This window comes from Aspergillus nidulans, chromosome VII, assembly GCF_000011425.1.
Source record: "Aspergillus nidulans FGSC A4 chromosome VII".
Classification (NCBI taxonomy): domain Eukaryota; kingdom Fungi; phylum Ascomycota; class Eurotiomycetes; order Eurotiales; family Aspergillaceae; genus Aspergillus; species Aspergillus nidulans.
In genome coordinates this window covers 1,705,524-1,724,792 of record NC_066263.1, presented here as the reverse complement: position 1 = coordinate 1,724,792, position 19,269 = coordinate 1,705,524, and the positions used below count along the sequence as shown (strand labels likewise).

At 49.1% G+C, this 19,269-nt stretch overlaps 8 protein-coding genes across 8 annotated transcripts, besides 1 other annotated feature; 4 read left to right on the top strand and 4 right to left on the bottom strand.

Annotated features, from left to right (window-relative positions):
* Positions 1 to 19,269: part of a sequence feature (contig 1.27 1..113764(1)) that runs on past both edges of the window.
* On the top strand, positions 405 to 1,995 carry ANIA_01745 (nicotinamide/nicotinic acid mononucleotide adenylyltransferase; the record flags this gene model as incomplete). Its single annotated transcript, XM_654257.2, has 3 exons — positions 405 to 709; positions 770 to 1,043; positions 1,094 to 1,995. The coding sequence occupies 3 exons, from the start codon at positions 405 to 407 to the stop codon at positions 1,370 to 1,372; spliced, it is 858 nt and encodes a 285-aa protein (XP_659349.1). The 3' UTR covers positions 1,373 to 1,995.
* Positions 2,517 to 4,020, bottom strand: ANIA_01744 (uncharacterized protein; the record flags this gene model as incomplete). The annotated part of the gene is made up of 2 exons (XM_654256.1): positions 2,517 to 3,524; positions 3,580 to 4,020. The coding sequence occupies 2 exons, from the start codon at positions 4,018 to 4,020 to the stop codon at positions 2,517 to 2,519; spliced, it is 1,449 nt and encodes a 482-aa protein (XP_659348.1).
* Positions 4,458 to 5,536, bottom strand: ANIA_01743 (2-hexaprenyl-6-methoxy-1,4-benzoquinone methyltransferase; the record flags this gene model as incomplete). Its single annotated transcript, XM_654255.2, has 2 exons — positions 4,458 to 5,288; positions 5,353 to 5,536. 2 exons carry the CDS (start codon positions 5,534 to 5,536, stop codon positions 4,528 to 4,530), a joined length of 945 nt encoding a protein of 314 aa, XP_659347.1. The 3' UTR covers positions 4,458 to 4,527.
* Positions 6,127 to 9,403, top strand: ANIA_01742 (beta-mannosidase mndA; the record flags this gene model as incomplete). The annotated part of the gene is made up of 5 exons (XM_654254.1): positions 6,127 to 6,307; positions 6,355 to 6,361; positions 6,407 to 6,487; positions 6,534 to 9,040; positions 9,357 to 9,403. 5 exons carry the CDS (start codon positions 6,127 to 6,129, stop codon positions 9,401 to 9,403), a joined length of 2,823 nt encoding a protein of 940 aa, XP_659346.1.
* Positions 10,408 to 11,521, top strand: ANIA_01741 (uncharacterized protein; the record flags this gene model as incomplete). The annotated part of the gene is made up of 4 exons (XM_654253.1): positions 10,408 to 10,472; positions 10,532 to 10,832; positions 10,898 to 11,332; positions 11,453 to 11,521. The coding sequence occupies 4 exons, from the start codon at positions 10,408 to 10,410 to the stop codon at positions 11,519 to 11,521; spliced, it is 870 nt and encodes a 289-aa protein (XP_659345.1).
* Positions 11,793 to 13,847, bottom strand: ANIA_01740 (uncharacterized protein; the record flags this gene model as incomplete). Its single annotated transcript, XM_654252.1, has 9 exons — positions 11,793 to 12,019; positions 12,068 to 12,155; positions 12,261 to 12,413; positions 12,515 to 12,854; positions 12,938 to 12,975; positions 13,194 to 13,202; positions 13,485 to 13,524; positions 13,617 to 13,644; positions 13,829 to 13,847. 9 exons carry the CDS (start codon positions 13,845 to 13,847, stop codon positions 11,793 to 11,795), a joined length of 942 nt encoding a protein of 313 aa, XP_659344.1.
* ANIA_01739 (uncharacterized protein) lies at positions 13,995 to 15,407 on the top strand (the record flags this gene model as incomplete). The annotated part of the gene is made up of 7 exons (XM_654251.1): positions 13,995 to 14,006; positions 14,101 to 14,185; positions 14,395 to 14,444; positions 14,563 to 14,704; positions 14,903 to 15,206; positions 15,347 to 15,358; positions 15,398 to 15,407. The coding sequence occupies 7 exons, from the start codon at positions 13,995 to 13,997 to the stop codon at positions 15,405 to 15,407; spliced, it is 615 nt and encodes a 204-aa protein (XP_659343.1).
* ANIA_01738 (uncharacterized protein) lies at positions 17,596 to 18,738 on the bottom strand (the record flags this gene model as incomplete). The annotated part of the gene is made up of 3 exons (XM_654250.1): positions 17,596 to 18,309; positions 18,362 to 18,432; positions 18,492 to 18,738. The coding sequence occupies 3 exons, from the start codon at positions 18,736 to 18,738 to the stop codon at positions 17,596 to 17,598; spliced, it is 1,032 nt and encodes a 343-aa protein (XP_659342.1).

The following is a 19,269-nucleotide window of genomic DNA, read 5'->3' as shown; positions in this document are numbered from 1 at the left end:
ATACGGCTGAAGAAATATAGTACGTGGTCCAGTGCCTATAGACGGAAAGTATTTTCGTACGGTTGGCTCCCAAGGCAATAGGTCAACCTCGCATACGGAGAATAACGGTACGGTCCTGAAGGAATGAGGGGATGTATTCTCCTTCTCCGAGGGCCAGAAGGGGAACAGGCCCGCACTGATCCGGCGAAAATTTCCCCTCTCGAGTCTTCGCTCTCCCCCCCACACGGCTGACTAACCCTTCCATTCTTGCCCGCATCCAGCCAGCCAGCCTTTTGTCGCCGCCCTTGGTTCGGGCTACTGTCATCTTCCCTTCTTCATCTTCATGCCGCTCTCGACTGAAATATTCAGTCTCTTGCTCTGATTTACAGTTACTACGCGCAGACACGCTGCACATCTCCGCGATCATGACCGAATCCACTCAAGAACAGGGCAACGATGGCCAGCGAATGCCCCCCGCCCCGGCGACCCCCGTTGAGGATTACGTCTTCCCTGAATATCGCCTGAAGCGTGTGATGGATGACCCGGAAAAGACGCCGCTATTGCTTATAGCTTGCGGTTCATTCTCACCTATTACGTTCCTGCACCTGCGCATGTTCGAAATGGCCGCCGATTACGTCAAACTGAGCACAGATTTCGAAATAATTGGAGGTTATCTTTCGCCCGTCTCGGACGCCTACCGCAAGGCAGGTCTTGCGAGTGCCAATCACAGGTAGTTACTTTAACACACTTCTTCCATAGTTACTATCCAGGACTGATCTGGCGGCTTTAGAATTGCAATGTGCCAACGAGCCGTGGACCAAACGTCAGACTGGATGATGGTGGATACATGGGAGCCGATGCACAAGGAGTACCAGCCAACTGCCATCGTACTGGATCATTTTGACTACGAGATCAACACTGTCCGCAAAGGTATCGATACCGGAAAAGGCACTCGAAAGCGAGTGCAAGTCGTCTTATTGGCCGGGGCAGATTTGGTCCATACCATGTCTACGCCCGGAGTATGGAGTGAGAAGGATCTCGATCATATTCTTGGACAGTACGGGGTATGTTATGTTGTATCTATCCTAAACTTCGCGCAAGCTAACTGGTCTAGACTTTCATCGTCGAGCGAAGCGGGACAGATATTGACGAGGCGCTCGCGGCATTGCAGCCATGGAAAAAGAATATCCATGTTATTCAACAACTTATTCAAAATGACGTTAGCAGCACTAAGATTCGCTTATTCCTCAGGCGAGATATGAGCGTACGCTACTTGATCCCTGACCCGGTGATTGAGTACATCTATGAGAATAACCTCTACATGGACGACGGTACGACACAACCGACGGCCGACAAGGGCAAGACACGAGAGGAGCCCGCGCCTTCAAATTAGCATTGCTCAAAAAGCCAGATAAGGCCACGCGACGACGTCATGACGACCATTGCTGGTTTCACGAAGATATCAAACCGCCGGGCGAATGCAATCTCTGCGCTGATCTGAGCAAGCACTGATTCCGGTAAGCCGCAAGTTGGGGGAGGATTTAATGAGCCCAACCGTATGGGTTTGTTCCGGTCAAGTCACTGCGATTAACGACACGCCTTATGACTGTCATATCGACAGGTCCCTCTCCAGAGCCGGCCTACACAACAGTGATGCTGGCGATTCTTCTATTCCAAGCCCTCAACATCTAAGTGCAGCGGCGAATTCCACGAAACCTCAACGGGTAGCCTAGTGCTGATTGCCTTGGCCTCTTCATCCTCATCCCAAGAGTCCGGTACGCCTCTCTTGGGCACATGTCTGTTATGTCACACCGACCGTCTCATTTATTTCCGAGCGGAAGCACCCAGTTATTTTTAAAGCGTTCTCGTTCCCGTCTCTTTCAAGTTATACCCTTCCCATATTTTATGTACCGATATCGATGACAGATAGAGTCCGGTAGAGCTAGACCCACAGCTGGAGCAACCGGCCAATGTATATACAAAGGGTCTTTCTGAAAACATGTTTTCCTCAAGAGCAACTGATGATGAATAAGTAACTGAGGCCCCCTACCTAAGATTGGGTGGCGAAAGGGCAACAAAAATTATAGTTTGTATGCTCTTCTATTGCATGAGATATAGACGCCGTTACAGCCCCAAGAATGAAATGGGAAAGCAGTTGTCCTAAGCTTGCCACCAAAGCAACCTTGGAGAAAATATAAAACCGCTGTTTCGCCAATCATATGAGAAATGAAATCTAACTGAAGAGTCCGAGGACCTTATATGTGCATTAAATGAAATTGAGAGTGGCGGACCGGTTCGGCTCGGCAAAAGCCGGAGAGCACAAAGTAGATAATGTAAACAAGCCAACACAGGCAGCAAAAAAACAAAAAATAGGTCATACACATCGTGACATAGAAAAAAAAAAAAGCCAGCGCGCAGGTAAATATGTACGGATAATATATGCAGAGTAGAAGTAGCCCAAGTATCGGAACAAGAAACAAAGCTAAGAAGGGAAAAGCGCGCGAAAACCGACATTGAAAGCTCCGATACCTAGCTTGTCAGTCGTTCCCATCGTTGCCACCCCAAAGATCCTCAATCTCAAACACGCCCAGAACATCCTCAGAGTCCTGGCCCCTTACTACCGCCACAACACTGACAGGCCTTGGATCATTAGGCGGAAACCACTCCTTTGCTTCCTCAATAGTGCAATCGTCAGAGATGAACGTCCAGCGCTCTCGCGGTGCTAGATAGGGAGCATTAAGTGACGATACGTCCATGTCGACGTAGCCCTTGGAGGAGAGATAACGGAGTTTTCGTGGAGGGATGAGAATGTCAGGGGCAACGAAGACCCATGAATTTGCGTCGGGGTGCTGGATTGCCGTAAGGAGAATGTCGAGGAGTCGGATATTACTATGAACCGCTCCTGAAATTGATGCTGGCGATGAGACTGTTGGAATTCGAGAAAGTGGGACAGAAATCATGTTGGCGATTGTGTTTGGTGGTGGAGATGCAGGGACGGACTTCTCTGACTCTGCATCAGAATCGGACTGCATTCTGTCCTGATATTCCACGCCTGGATCAGAAAATGGAGTTATCTTTTCATGTCGATGTCGGAGCTGAGGCTGGCGAACTGGTCCTTGGAGAAATTCGGACGGGTGCGAAGTCAATGAGGCGCTGGAGGAGCTCATGCTCAGTGGCGTGGAGACGGTAGATGCAGCTCCGATTGCGCCGCCCGGGTGGAAGCTTTTAAAAACCTCTGCTGGGCCACGTCCGGGAGTAGTATGAAGTTTGCGGGCTGTAGCTATAGCTAGAGCGTCACCTAGGGATAAGGCAACGGTTGTAGAGGATGTCGGTGCGCAGACGCCTATGGACGTCTCTTCGTCTTCATGGATGGGCGCAGGTAGAAGGATTCCCTTTTCCATAGGCTGGAAAGACATGAGAGGACATGTTGACGGGTGGAGGTGGGATGTGAGGGCGACTATGGTAACAGTTGGGGGGATATGGGGGAGTAGAAGGAGGAGTTCAGGTGTCCGTCCAGAGAAGGAGATTAAGAGCAGAGTATCGTTCTGTATACGCTCAGTTAGCCCTTGTCAACTCAAACATCTTAAGATGGTGTCTTACCGGCCGGATCATCCCCAAGTCTCCATGCAACGCCTCTGTCGGATGCAGAAAGGTACTGTATATCCCCAAACTATTCATTGTCGCCTCAAGTTTCTGTGCGATCTTCCCACTCTTGCCCACTCCGCAACAGACCAGTTTTCCTCCATTTCGAATAGTCCCTGCGATCTGGTCTACCGCGCGAGAAAGATGTTCCTGAGCGAGCTGGTCCGTCTGGTAAAGACGCTCGAGATGCGCGAGGGCCGCGCGCTCCGTCGAAATCACATGGACAGCTGTAGTGACGGACGCAGCATCCTTGGAGACAGTGTTCGGAGGTACCAAGACGCTATCTACAGGCTCTGGAGGGGTCATGGGAAGTCTCGAGAAAGCATTCGGAGTGGATGCGCCTAAAGTGGACATGGCGGAGGCAAGCGGGATGCGGCACTGCTGCTTAAGGTGCCCCATTGTCAGGATGGCATTGTCGGACAAGCTGTGAAGAAGAGGAAACGATTCTGGACTGGTCTCCCAAAAGAAGGAGACCTAGAAAAGGCCCTGAATCAATCGCGCGTCGGAGGCAGAAGTGGAGGAGGGGCAAATGCTAAAGAGCCCGGGACGAGACTCGGTGGAGAGCGATCGGATGGCAGCCCAGATAAAGGAAATTTACCGCTGATTGATAATCCGCTCGGGGTCTTAATAAGAAATACAGCATGGGGAACATGTCAATCATTGTACTTTTTCCTCTATGGCTAGTCTCAGTGAAGATTAGTGCGGCCATACCATCTGGACGCATGGAGAGATCACCTCATCGGAAGCGATTCTGATGCCAAAGTCGATCTTTTTTTTTCGTCCCCCGCTCGGCGATAACGATAGTCTCTTCGGGCGAGCTGATCCGATAGATAATGCACACTAGAATTCATACTCTGTATAATACATCTCTAAGGAATAGTATACATAACCCCACCTGGAGGTCAATTAAGCCCGCGACAACGGTTTGATGCCCTTGTGAATAGCAGCAATACCGCCAGTGAGGTTCTCAAATCCTCGTCCAGGGATCATGAACCCAGCTTTCTGGATCATCCCTCTGAATTCCTCCTGGCTGGGGAATTTCTCGATACTCTCCACAAGATACTGGTAGCTCTCACGGTCTCCTGCCACTAACTGACCGATCAAGGGAATGGCACTAAAACTCCACTGCTTGTAGACCGCATTGAACAAAGGATTGTCCACCTTGCTAAACTCCATGCAAGCAAACACACCACCCGGCTTCAATACGCGGTATGCCTCCACAAGTGCCGCCTGCTTATCGGTGAAGTTGCGGATTCCGAAAACCACAGTATACAGGTCGACCGAGTTATCCGGAATCGAGGGCATATGCTCCGCATTGCCCTGCATGAACGACAGCCGCTCCGAATTGTAGTAGGGGGTCTGGATACTGCGTTTCTTGCCCTCCGCTAGCATATCAGGGTTGATATCGGCAATCTTGACTCGAGTGTGGTAGTCGTGGTTGATGTTCGTTGCATGGTCTAGCATGCGAAAGGCGATATCGCCGGTTCCGCCGGCGATGTCGAGGATATTCCAGCCCTTCTCAGCTGAGTCGTTGTCGCGCGAAGGAAGCGCGGACCCGGGATTTAATGAGCGCACAAAGTGGTCTTTCCATAGACGGTGAATACCCATTGACATGAGATCGTTCATAGTATCGTACGATGAGGCAACCGAGCTGAAGACCTTACCGACTGGACGTTACTCTGGTTAGCCGAATAATTCAAAGACTGATTCGCAGTTCGCGAAGAAACATACCCATTGACTCTTTCTCGTGCTCCGGTATATTCGTAAAGCCAAAGTGTGTCATTCGGTCCTTGTCAGACTTGGACTGGTTCTGGGTCCGCAAGGAGCAGGAAAAGCAGCGGTATTGAGCTTCGGAAACAGCGAATTGGCGTTTAGAGACGAGCCTTAAGCTCCCCCATAATGATCTGCGAGACATTATATGTGTTTCCAGGCAGTAGTTGTGGTTGAGAGGAAGAAAACTGATGATGGATAGAGGTTGAGTCTCCGCAAGGATGGGCCGAGCTGGTAACGCGGAGGAAATTGTTCGTAGCCTAAGGCATTAAATCCCCGTGTCAGGCATCGCTCTCACATCCACCAACACAACCGCCCACCCGCACACCTTTGCAATTACCTATCCGTCTCTATGAAGTCCTAGTTGAATATGTGCCGTACTGACTCTACTGTTGTTTTCGGCTGTCGGCAGAGGTATACTCTTCCTTTCGGAGACCCCGAGACCTACTACCTTCCACTCCTGAGCATGATCGGCCTCCCGTGGTCTGCGGAGCTGCAACGGTCAGTCGCATGCGTACAGCCATTCGTCCACCCCCTCTTTGCTGCAGCGCTCTTGGAGTACAGGTGACGCAAGGGGAAGCTTCCTCTGTTGGTCCCCGATGCTTTTCCTCTTCTAACACGGCCTTCTCCCGATCTCCATCTCATATATGCCTCGCTCACTATATATTCTTGGCCCGTAAGCCAAGAAGTCTGGTCCGATCTATTGTGTTCCGTACTATAGCATGAACGTCGAGGATGCATTTTCATGGCATAGCAACGCAAGCCGTCCTAGCTTCCAATATAACCACTGGATCCGGACGACATGTCAGTCTGAGTGACGTGAAATGGACTCTTTCTAGTTCGGCCCTCAATAGCACAGTGCCGGCTTCTCTGCCTTCCCAAGCGCATCTGGACTTGCTCAATGCAGGCGTAATTGGTAAGCTTGTTCGTCTTGTCAATTTTTCTGTCTCACTGACCAAAAAGACGATCCGTAGGTTTTAACGTTACTGAATAATTAGTTGCTGAAATTGCCCAGCTATTATGGTTTGAATGAGATCGATCTCCAATGGATTGCCCAGGCGAACTGGACATATACAAGTGATCCTATTCCTGATCTGTAAGGAACCGTCTCGTTACCGATCGGCCAATCTAACATTTATCAGGCTTGAAGAATATGAGTCTACTTGGCTGGTGTTCGAAGGCTTGGACACATTCGCTACTGTCACCTTCTGCGGCCACAATATCGCCTCTACCAACAACCAGTTCCGACAGTATGCCTTTGACGTTTCCTCAGCCCTGAAGGAGTGTACAGGAGGCCCCGTGGTCCGGATCGATTTTGCAAGCGCCCCTAACACTGTAGACGCAATTGCGGCAGACCCGAAGACACCCGTATGGCCTGTCCAACTGACTGCTCAGCTGCCCAACCGCTGGCTTATGCGCAAGCAACAGTCCGATTTTGGCTGGGATTGGGGCCCTGCGTTTGCTCCTTGTGGACCATGGAAACCGGCATATGTCGTCCAGCTTGAGAAAACAGCGCCTATTCATGTTTTGAATACGGACCTCGATATTTACAGACAGGGGAATATCAATCATCTCCCGCCTGACCAGAAACAACCCTGGGTTGTCAATGCTAGTATTGATTTTATAGGTCGTCTTCCAGCGGAACCTCGACTCTTGATCGAAATCAAGGAGCTCGAAACTGGTGATGTACTCGCGAGCCAAATTTCCGACTCTGTTACCCTGATTGGGACCTCGATAACAGGAGTGACGACGCTCAAAGACGCATCTCCTAAGCTATGGTGGCCATCAAGTCTTGGAGCTCAGAACCTCTACAACGTTACAATAACCGTTTTCAATAAAACGGAAGAGGTAGCACGCATCACCAAGCGAACTGGGTTTCGGACTATCTTTCTCAATCAGCGCAATATCACAGCCACCCAGTTATCCCAGGGCATTGCGCCAGGCGCGAATTGGCACTTTGAGGTCAATGGGAAAGAGTTTTACGCGAAGGGCTCTAATTTCATTCCGCCTGACACATTCTGGCCTCGAGTTACCAAGCAGAAGATGACTCGGTTACTCGATGCCGTGGTCGCCGGCAATCAGAACATGCTGCGGATTTGGTCATCAGGCGCGTACCTCCCAGATTTTATTTATGACTTGGCCGATGAGCGGGGAATCTTGCTATGGAGTGAGTTCCAATTTAGTGACTCCATGTACCCTGTGGATGAAGATTTCCTGGACAACGTTGCTCAGGAGGTAGTCTATAACGTGCGGAGAGTGAATCACCATCCGTCACTTGCTTTATGGGCCGGGGGAAACGAAATCGAGAGTCTGATGCTCCCACTAACTCGGGAGGCCGATCCGGATAACTATCCGAAGTATCTCGCCGAGTATGAAAAGCTATACATCAGTCTCATCCTACCGCTCGTGTATGAGAATACCCGCTCAATATCATACTCCCCTAGCAGCACAACGGAAGGGTACCTAAGTGTCAATCTTTCCGCCCCTGTCCCCATGACTGAACGGTACGAGAACGATGAACCGGGTGCATACTACGGTGACACAGACTATTACAACTACGACACGACCGTCTCATTTGACTACTCGATCTACCCGGTAGGACGCTTCGCCAACGAATTCGGCTTTCATAGCATGCCTAGTCTCCAGACATGGCAGCAAGTTGCCGACCCAGAAGACTTATACTTCAACAGTACCACAGTCGTCATTCACAACCGACATTATACATCCGAAGGGTATGGCCGAATCGAAAACTCGTCTCGTGGCATGGCGGAGATGACGCTGGGTGTGGAACGCTACTACCCTATCCCTGACAATCCAGACTCGGTGGCAAACTTCAGTGCCTGGTGTCTCGCAACGCAACTTTTCCAGGCCGATTTCTACAAGTCCCAAATACAGTTCTACCGAAGGGGGAGCGGGATGCCTGAGCGGCAGTTGGGGTCGCTCTATTGGCAGCTGGAGGATATCTGGCAGGGACCGACGTGGGCTGGGATTGAGTACGACGGTCGATGGAAGGTTCTGCATTATGTTGCGCGAGATGTCTATCAGCCTATTATTGTTTCTCCGTTCTGGAACTACACTACGGGTGATCTGGAGATATACGTTACCGCGGATCTATGGGAAAGTGCGGCTGGCACTGTGAATCTAAAATGGTTAAATCTCTCTGGGGAGCAGATTATCGACAATGCCGGCACACCCACAGAAATTCCATTTACTGTTGGAGCGATAAACACAACAAAGGTCTACAGCACAAATATCCATGACCTGAACCTACCAGACACAAGGGCCTCCATCCTCACTCTTTCACTCTCCAGCCAAGCAAATCTCCCAAATGCTGCAGTCAAAACCTCGCTGACACACGAAAATCACTTCACGCCATCGTTCCCAAAAGACCTGGAACTGGTCAATCCCGGTCTCGAGCTCTCATACGACGCGCATTCCGGAATCTTCACAGTTGAAGCCAAATCCGGTGTGTCACTTTATACCTGGCTCGACTATCCGGCTGGGCTGGTGGGTTACTTCACGGAGAACGCATTCCTACTAGTCCCTGGGCAGAAGAAGAAGGTTCAGTTTGTGGTTCAGGATGGGCCTAAGGATCAGGACTGGGAGTGGCAGTCGGAAGTTACAGTTCGGAGTCTCTGGGATCAGAAGAGTAGGTAGCAGGCGCTGGTAGTGGTCACTGACCGGCCTGGGTGGCTACAACTAGGCAGGAGAAGGAATGAGAAACCAAGGCCATACGCCCAAAAATACCTCCAAAAATATATGATATTAGCTCTACCTAGGCATACGATTGACAATATGAATTTCTGGGTTTGCTACTATTCGATGACTATTCCCATTTATTAAGGTCGATATTCATTACAAGCCCGTGCATATCATTCTTAATGGCTAGATCCATGATCTGCATGATGCTATGTCGACCTACCGTTTGAACCAATATTCTATCTATAGTCTCTTACTTTTGAAAGGCTCTACCTTCCTTTATGCACTTCGAGTGGCTACGGGCAGACCATAAGAGCGAACAGGCATACTAAGAAACCGTAACTTTCATGTTCGATAACATTAGCAGAGTGTATGATTGCGAGACGGAGAAGCTGATAGAATCGAACATGAAGCTAGAATGACATTATTAAGCCCCTTCGGCTGTTGCAGGAGTAGCGACGTTCTTTTTCTACGACCTTTCGCAGTCTCTTAATGATATACTTAAAATTATAAGCGTCACTAGCGGTATAATCCGTCCAGAACATCGTAGGTAACTCAGGGTGCTCCCCAATCTAATTCAGACCTCATAGGGCATTACTGACTGGGTTCTCTTCTCTTAGCAATACCTTACCCTAGTTGATGGCTTGGCTGGTTTCTCGCTGGGTTTAACAAGTACATCATGGCCGTGGGCCTGAGCGTTGGCTGAGGAGTGTAGCGGCTTGCCAGATAGGGCAAATCTTCCAGCCAGGCACAAGAGAAGCCCTAACTCTGAGCCCAGAGGAGCAGCGCACTACCACGACGAGCATGTTAGTGGTAGTCAGTAGATGATATGATTCATTAGAAGTCGAATCGATTCAATCCACCGGTGTTATCCAAGACGCGGCGACAAGCTGAAAAAGGAACTGCATCCGCAGCCCAGATGGCATCGGTAAGCACGCTTTGGGATAAAGGCGGCACCGTTACTACAATAGGAAGCTGTGCCCACCAGCCCTACGAAAAGCTATAAGATAGCGATGGACAGCCACGTAGAAGGACCATAAAGGAGCCCATCAAATATCACTCTTTTGCTTAACCTAGTGAAAACGAAAAAAAGAATATTGTATTGCCAACTGTTCTTCCTCACATCAAGAAAGAGCACTTCAAGACAGCAATGCTAACCAGAAAAGACATATCGAACTGCCATCTCCAGTAGGCCACCATCAAGACCTCTGCCAATGCCTATAGCTGACCGTACTACAAAGCCTACCTAAATCATGTATATTTCTCCCGTCAGAACAGCTTAGTGAGCCGCCTCCTTGCGCTACCGGACGGTTCAGCATGTCTCTAACCCGCGCCACCTCCTTCAAACGCATCACCGTCCGAGTTATTGGAATAATGAAGACGTTAGTCCTTAAAATTAAAACAAAGAACTTCGCTGGTATGACTCTAACATTGAGAATAGTCCTCAATGCGGGCTCTTCTTGGGCGGCCCCCGGGAGCAAGTGACCTTCGAGCGCAGCCAGACTATCGCTTGTTCGAAACTGCGCGAGCTTTTCACGATGCCAAAGGGAGACTATGGATTCCTCTTTGAAATACCGCTGTCTGGGGCTCTATATGACACACTCACCGGTCCAAAGCACGAGTACCATGCCTATCGTGTGGAGGTATTGGTAGATCGTTTGATGTGGCCTAACCTGGTCATATCGAAGCCGCTGAGGGTACATCGATATCCCATGTTGAGTACTGGGCTAGGGTTGGCCAAGGTAATACCACCGCTCCCCCGTGCGCCATTGACGGTGGATAGAAGAGTACTAACGAGCAATAATAGACCGTCAAAAGCTGCTCCCGCCACGACCTAGATTATCACTTTTCCATCCCTGACACACTCGTTCCACACGGCTCTGTGTTCCCGGTCGAATGCTGGTTCAGGCTATCAGAAGGCGTAACTGTATCGGATCTCACAGTCCGCGTGATTGAACGTCATCGACTCTGCTTTACTGCGACAGCAACTCAGGCCGCGCAGTATGATATCCATTGTATAAGGTCAGATGCACACCATGTCATCGTGGAAGAAAAATACAGCTATGATGATCGTCCAATACTGCCTGAGGACATGAATGTTCAGCAGATCAGTGTGCCAGTGCGTCTGCCCACTGGAGAAGGTACCTGTTCACAAAGCTACTCCTCAAGGAATATTCAGATTGAGCATGTGCTTGTCATCGAGGCGGAATCGAGGAACAAGGACGGGGAATCGAACACGAGGGTGAGTTATCGAGCAGTAGCCAAACTTCGAGATATTCAAGCTAAGATAAACATACCTAGATTGTGGAAAATATTCCTCTTTATATATACATGAAACCTGAGGACAAACGAGTCCACATAGCTCAGAGGCTCCACAAACATGAAGCTGAAGAGGATCGGTCTCCTCCGACCTACGAACGGCACCAATTAGACCGCATAATCTCAGTTGCAGTTGTTACGAGCGATAGTGTCCAAGGCCCAAGTATAGATACTGTTGGGTCAGAACTTGCAGGTATACCGGGAAAGTTATGAAGTGACGGTGGCATCTTGAGCAATGGGTGGCAATTGAGTCCAATGCTTCGCATTGATTACAGCCATCAATTTCTAGCATTGGCAGGCAATATTATGCGTTGCGAGCCGGTGACTACACTTGCCCTATGACTCGACTATTCCGTTTAGTTTTCTTGGGCAAATGCATTCCTCTAGACACCAGTTAACTCGAATTGCAGTGTACCTGAAGAGAACTTTGGAATCCTCGTCTGCCCGTCATCGGCGGCGTATATCTCATTGACCTCACCCTCTTCGTAATTTGTTTCACCTTTTTTCACAGGCTTGCTGGCCGCTGCAGCCAGCGTCTCAAAATGGCCTAGACATTTCCACCCCTTCGACTTGAATCTCGCGCGAAACACAAGGAAAAGCCGTGCATGGCCTCAGCATATTTCAGTTCTGTGGTCTACTGTTATGGTAGCTGGCTTACATGCGTTCTGGTTACAGTAGTCGTACTTGGGGTAGACAAGGGGCTTATGATTGTAACATATGTATTGGTGACAGTAATACGCAGCGCTCTATAGTTAAAGGTATAAAAGAAAGCAGGTGAAAGTATGCATTCTAATCTAATCAATAAGATGAAGAATCTGAGATGTTATAGGAATCCGTTAGCGGCAACCTACCAAATCTGAAATTATGTCTGAACCGACACTCTTAGGCCTGACCCTTGACTTATGCCCCTGGAAGATAGACCATGGTTGAATTAGAGAGAACAGCTGGTTTATGTGCCATGAAGCCGGTGTTGGCACATACTCCCATCCAGTATGACAGTAAGGCTGTAACATCCAGGCGAACAGCAAAGCAAAAAAACAAATGTGTCAGAACAAGATTAAAAAGCAAAAGCAAGGCTAATATTCCCTCATCGTGGACTTGGTACATCACTCGGCACGTCCCAAATATCTGAGTCGTCGTCCATAGTTGAGTATCTTCGCCTCTCTTGACCAGCAACGGCCGCGTACAGGCCGTCCATTGTGACCCCTTCGGAATTTATACTCGGCCTGTGGCTGCGGGACTGTGATGCAGACGTATATGTTGCTGTTGCGGCCGGAACTTGGATTTGAGACTCTTCTCGCAGGCCCGTATTATTGCTTTCCGTCATTGGCGATATCTCCCGGAATCGATCTCCTTGTTGTTCATGTAGAGACATAGTAACTCTCTCAAAGGATTCTCTGATATCAATTGGGTATACAGACAACTGCAAACCTCTCTCTGTTATACTTTTGGGTAGAAGAGATAAGGTATTATCTGTTGGAGGACTCGATATACCAGAACAGAAATCGGTGGCGACAGATGGACTGACCTAATGGTGATGTCAAGACTGCGCAGCGAACCTACTAGCTGTAGTCGTGTCGCATCATACTAAGTATAACTAATAGTTTTGCATCAGATTGACTATTTGCCCCATATGGTATTTTTTCTGGTTTGGTGATGCAGACAACGGAACCAACAGATGACATACTCGACTCTTCCACGACGCATAACAAGAGACTGGGTTTGGCATATCTCTTCAAGGCCGATAACACGCCGACTAATTGCTCGCGCAATGTAGAACTCACCAATAAAGACTGTAGCAGTTAGGGGCTCAATTGTTATATAATAAACTAGAGGACTCGGCATAATAGTCTACTGTAATAACGAGCCACCATTCGCAAGCCATCTAATTCTGGGGGCAAGGGGCGCCCTAGGAAAGCCGGCCATGGGTTTCAGCTATTGCTATGATATATTGTTGGTCACATTTCAATCCCCATTACCGTCAAGTTATGTGTATCAAAAGAAGTAGTACCCGCACTACCCCCTGGCAGCAAGAGAGTAGCATTGATGTCTGCTAATACCAGGAAGGGACATACACTACTCAAGACCACGAGTGTGACCTGATGAAGGAGATGTCTAAATATGACGGGTCATCTCAGCCAGCGATATCTGTATAGTGCCTATCCAGTCAGAGGAAGAGAGTAAGTCATCATCATACTAGCCCTTACCTGGTTTCTTCTGAAATGGTTGTCTCGCCTGTACATTGTTGGGTTAATTCCGCTGGAACTGTTTTGTCCGTCTGCATTGCGAGTGTTATGGTCCTTCATGACAGGGTAACGTTACTCCTTGTAGGTTGAGCGAACTATGACCCTAGTCTATCCTATTACTCCTGAAGCCACATTGGGGTCATTGTTCTGGAAATTAGGTATCGAGTACATACCCTTACAGTTGGTACCCATGCTGGCGGACATAATAGGCAGCAAACTCTTCAATATGTGCTGATTGTTTGTGAACTGGCGTCCTTTTCTGCCGGTTCATATTTGGGTCTTCAATTGGTGACGTGTTCCAGTTGAGTCATGCTGGCAAGCTCAAACACTGTATTCGAGATGTATACGTTTGTATGTCCGGTCTAACTACCGCTAGCCCCAGCTCAGTGAGCGAGCTTTAACCGTTTGACATCTATTGAGCTGAAGATTAAACTGACGTCGATAGGAGCTTCCCCTACAACTCCTCGTCCAGCAGTTTGTCCCGGACATCACCCGTGAACCCTCCAGATCAAGATACACCAATCTCCAAAGTACGTCTTTCCTAGCCTTAGCCTTCTGCTGAACCTCCTTTGCGGGTCACACCCTATGATAGAGTCTCTGAGATAAAATCAAGCGAATCAGTGATCCACAGTTTTTGGTTCAGGAGATGGGATATTTTTACTTTTTTACGGTCGAACGCAGCTTCCGGAAATTAGGGACAAAAAGTAACATCAACATGGCAGATATTCGACTCCAGTAGGTGCTGGAGTAGCACAGGAGTCTAGTTGGCTCCAGGAGAACCGGCAGACAGTAGGTCCCTTCTTGACTGTCTGATCATGATTCCTCCGTCTATATGAACAAACCGTGAGGTCAAATTACTTCAAGCACCTCAACCTGTTCCAGTGCTATATCCTTTCTTTCTTACAAGCTAGATGTCAGACGAAAGCCCTCCTGGGGCCGCCTACCAATCGTCGCTGAGATCGAGGCCGCGACGGAACTGATGAGCGCGCCCAACGTGTTCGCCAAAGTCGTCCGATTGAACGAGCGTTTCGCTGTGACTATGGGCCATGGTATGCCCATCGATACTGAGACATGGAGTTTCTTGCTGCAAATAGCCGAGTTCCAATCCCCAAAGTCCACGCAGCCTTCCATAACCCTTCAACCAGTAGGACTTATAATATCATGGAATATCTCCCTGCGGTACACTCCAAAATAACTACCATCCCTTGACCCCGTTGAAAAACCTGCAACATGCAATTTGAACAAAGACGCGATCACAAAGTTCAGTATACCGGCACCGGATTACTTGGGGATGTTGAATCGCCGGCGCTACCTTGATGGACTATTCTGGACCGACAGTCTCAACCCTAAAATCTCTGGTCCCTTTGAAAACCAGACCGACCTGGATCTTGCAATTATTGGGAAACCCCGTCAGAGTCAACCCCATATATCAATCATATTAAATATGATCGTTCGGATTCCTAACGGTCACAGTCTAGGATTACTCTACTGGACTGGAAGAGTGCTGGGTGGTATCCGGAATCTGGGATTTCTGCAATGCTACAATTGCCTGTAGGTTCAAAACCGACTGCTTGAACTTGGTCCGATTTACTGGAGAAATATCCAGTGGAGTCTCTCGTGATGCAGAGGTATATTCTTCTATGTTCTACCAGGTAACAGGCACATGAGAAACAGATAATAATTGATGGTAGGGATATTGCATCGTAGGTATATATTCTTAGTTGAAAACACCTACGTCCTAGACGCAGGTAAACCTTCTTTACTTTCTAGCATTTGAGACTAGGTAAAGAGAAAATACCTTCCTAGAATGCTACCTAATAACATGTCAAGCTAGTGGATATATTGATAGGAGACTTGAAAGGGATTGGATGTACCATCAAACATAACCCGAGGTTTCAGCAGGACATTTTCATTACAGCATTCTGGTTTGGACCTTGCCAGGCCTAATCGCAATTGTCCTATTTGCTTCTTGGCCCTAATTACAGATATGCCAAGAGGATCTTTGGTGTCTCGCTTTTGTGTCATACCCTGGAGGATATTCCGCGAACGTGGTACGTCAGCCCTTCCTAGTCTCTTCGTTTAGACTGATCTGTTTCGACATAGAGAGAACATGGTTTGGCCGCCGATGTAGTCGGGATTATAGACTTGTAAGACCTGTCTGAAGGAAAACGGACGCTCGCAACGTCAAAGAGAAAGGGCGGAGCTGGTCAAGGGTTTGAGACTGACACTATTAGTATACCCTGGAGCAGCCTCTTCCTGGCAATATCATGGCCCCTTATAGCTTGCCATCCTTCGACAAACCGTACAGTTGCCCGCGTTTCTCTCTTATTAGAGTATAGAAGCTGTGATAGCGAGCAGATACCGTCTCCTACCTAGTCACAGTTACCTACATTCAACATGAAAACACCCACTCCTGCCCTGACTCTGGCTTATTCAACCTGCCAGTCTACAGGCACGTTTAAGCGCAACCCTAATCTTTACACTATTTTCCATGGATGCAAGCATCAAATTATTGTGGCAGTGTTCGTTTGAGAATACGAACTCTGTGCGTGAGCGTCATACCTATAAACATGCGAAAATGGAGATAACTCAATGGGTTCCATATAGCTCTTCCGCCTGCGACTAACGAGTCTAATTCATCTTGATCTGACACTAGCCAGGCTCTTACAGTGGATACGTCTATGCGGCTTTTACCGCTCCCTAGAGGCACCGGCTGGCGCCTGCGAGTGATGGTCCCATGCTGCACCCAACCATGTAGCGGAACTCAGGAACGACAAGCCTCATTTTTGGATGCCGAGATAGTTTGACGTACGAAAAGCTTATTTATTTCCTGGTAGTACTTTTTTATATGCAGATATCTTCCCAATTAGCAAGTTACCATGACGTGAGAATCAGATGGCATCTGGGCATAGCACATGCCTCCTGGGCGTCCAAATCCCAGCCCGGCCATCGGGCCACTGAATGACGCTGTAAACATACTAACAGATGGAATTCTTGAACCGCTGGACTTCAGTTATGCTGGGACAAGATCGGGATGTAGACGAGGGGCTCCGCAGAGGACGCCCAATATTGTGACCTCCTGAGGAAATCTCTTTTTACTAATCAATATCGTGCACTCATCGACATATCAAATTGCGTTTATGACAGGTCATATCTCCTATTCATAAGCGACCACTTTTGAAGCTGCAAATATACGAATCATAATGGGATCAAACCCTCATTACATTCGTTCGTTGCAGCCTTTGGTCAACGACCAAGATCGACACTGGTGGCCACCTTGATAACCCACCAAGCACTAGCTAATTATACGATTGACATCCAGTCTATCAGTCAGAACTTAGCTCTCTGAAGTGGTCACCCCTTTTGGCCCAGTGGGAGTCTAAGATATTTGTTTTGCGGCCGTGGGACTTGAGGCGGTTGTCTAAACTAGTAGGGCTCTTCCTACAGGTTAAGCCCAGCCTATAATACAAGTATAGCTACAATCAACCAGATGTAGTTCCTATATCAGCAGGCAGTAAGCAGGTTTTATTAGTTTTCTACTAAATCTCCTTGTCCCTCCCTGATTATTAGGCCATCTGGTTTTATTTTCAAGTTCTATTCAAGTACTTTCATAGAATAATCCAAAACCAGTTATATCCAAGTAGTAATGAAGAGTATGTAGTGAGCACTTAGAGCTTGACACCCTCAAGGCAGGGACATGTCTATCAGGATTCTGTGCGCTCTAGTCGGGGGTGCATGATTCATGATCTGCTAACCAGGAAAACCCAAAGAAAATCCCAAAGAAAACGATTTCCATGCTCGAACACAGATGCAGTGCCGCCATTTTTAAGCTGGCCGTCTTGGATGATGGGCTTTATGTCCGACAAGGTGAACCTTTTGTTTATGGTTGAGGGACACAGCTGCCCTAACCCACCATATAAATGTAGAGACGCAAAAACACCTAAAACCGCGTATAACTCCCTCGTTTTGGCGTCACCCTCAACAGAATCGCATCGGTCTCCTGCTCCGTCCCGACTGCCGGTTGCCCACCCGACGCTTCCAGGCCAAACGCACCGTTCCTCTCCTGATACTGTAGCCGGTACCGCTGCGAGGACCCGAACATACTCACGAGGTGCCTCTTCGCAAAGGGCTTCAATGCCGGCACGCTCGCACACAGGATTCCCGCATTGACCTCTATATACGACCAGTAGAACTGCTCGGTGATATCCCACGTGTAGTCCTTCGACTCCAGAGCCGACAGCATCTGGACCGTGCGCTGGATCGCAATCGCACAGACGAACACACCCGAGCTGAAAATCAGCACGACTGACACCCGCTGCGCAAGACGCATGTTCAGTCTCATGATAACGGGGATCGGGAGGATGAGGGTGATGATGTCCATGACGATGTTGGCGATGCTGAGAACCGTCATGATCGTGCGGGTATTGATGCAGGAGCCCGTCGTGACGGTGATGTCCCAGTTCTTGGGGATCGGGTTGCAGCGGAATATGAAGAGGAAGGTGTATATGAGGACGTAGCAGGTGGAGATCCCCATTAGTACGAACGTGAGCGCGCGGAACCAGAGCTGGGGAGAGAGGCGCAGATAGAAAGCTAGAATGGAGAGTTTGGACAGGATCACGGCCCATGCGTAGAAGATTGTCGCTACGAGGGTCCACTGCTCCGGTTTAGTACGCAGACGTAGGTGAATATGTATGAGAGGCACTCACAATTCCCAGACCAGGGTTATACTGCGCCATAGTGACGTCCCACATGTGCAAACCGACACCAGCTTGCATGACTATACTCGACAGTGTCAGTCCTCAATCTAGAGACAATGCAAATCTTGGGCGGACAGACTTTCAAACGATATTGGGATTAGCATGATCGAGCATACTGCCGCACAGCAAACGAACGCATCGTCGATCTGGAACCGCGCCGCCGTGAGGAAGAAGCGCGTATACAGACGGAGCCCGACGATGGCGACGGCAATCAGCGCCGTGGTGATGGCGCACGCCGCCATGTTCGGCTGGATGGAATCACCGTTGAGCCGCTGCACACCGGCTGGCGGGTCAGCCATGTAGATGGTCTCTGAAGACGATGCCATGATGAGGAGTATTGGGCCTCACGCCCGAGCAGGGAAAGGCGCAGTCTGCGAAGGGAGGTCAAGTACCGAGACGGGAAGCTTGGGAAGGGGATAAAGGAGAGAGATAGATGGAAGGCTCTTGGCTACTACATGATGAAGCCGTCTACTCCGTACCAAGTACTTATATGAGATCTCAATGGCTACAAGCACCATGCAGGCTAAACCTGACCTCACCTAAGCGAACGGTATGTACGGACTTTTCAAACGATGACGGGACCACTGTTCGGTTATTAATCTGATAGATACACTGGCGGGTCCGGATCCCAGTCTGCCTGACACAGATCGGCTGTCAATAGACGGTCGGCGCCGTCCAGCTGGCTCCACTAACCAGGGTCGACCTCTTATACGGGGCCGGTGGCTCCATGGCTTGCCCTAGCGCGGACGCCTTGCGCCCCTGACCGGGGTACGAGGGACTAAAGCACGAGCTTGCAGAGTACGAGGCGCTAGCGGGGCCGTTCGGCGCGGCATCAGGAGCAGAAGGAGCAGCAAAAG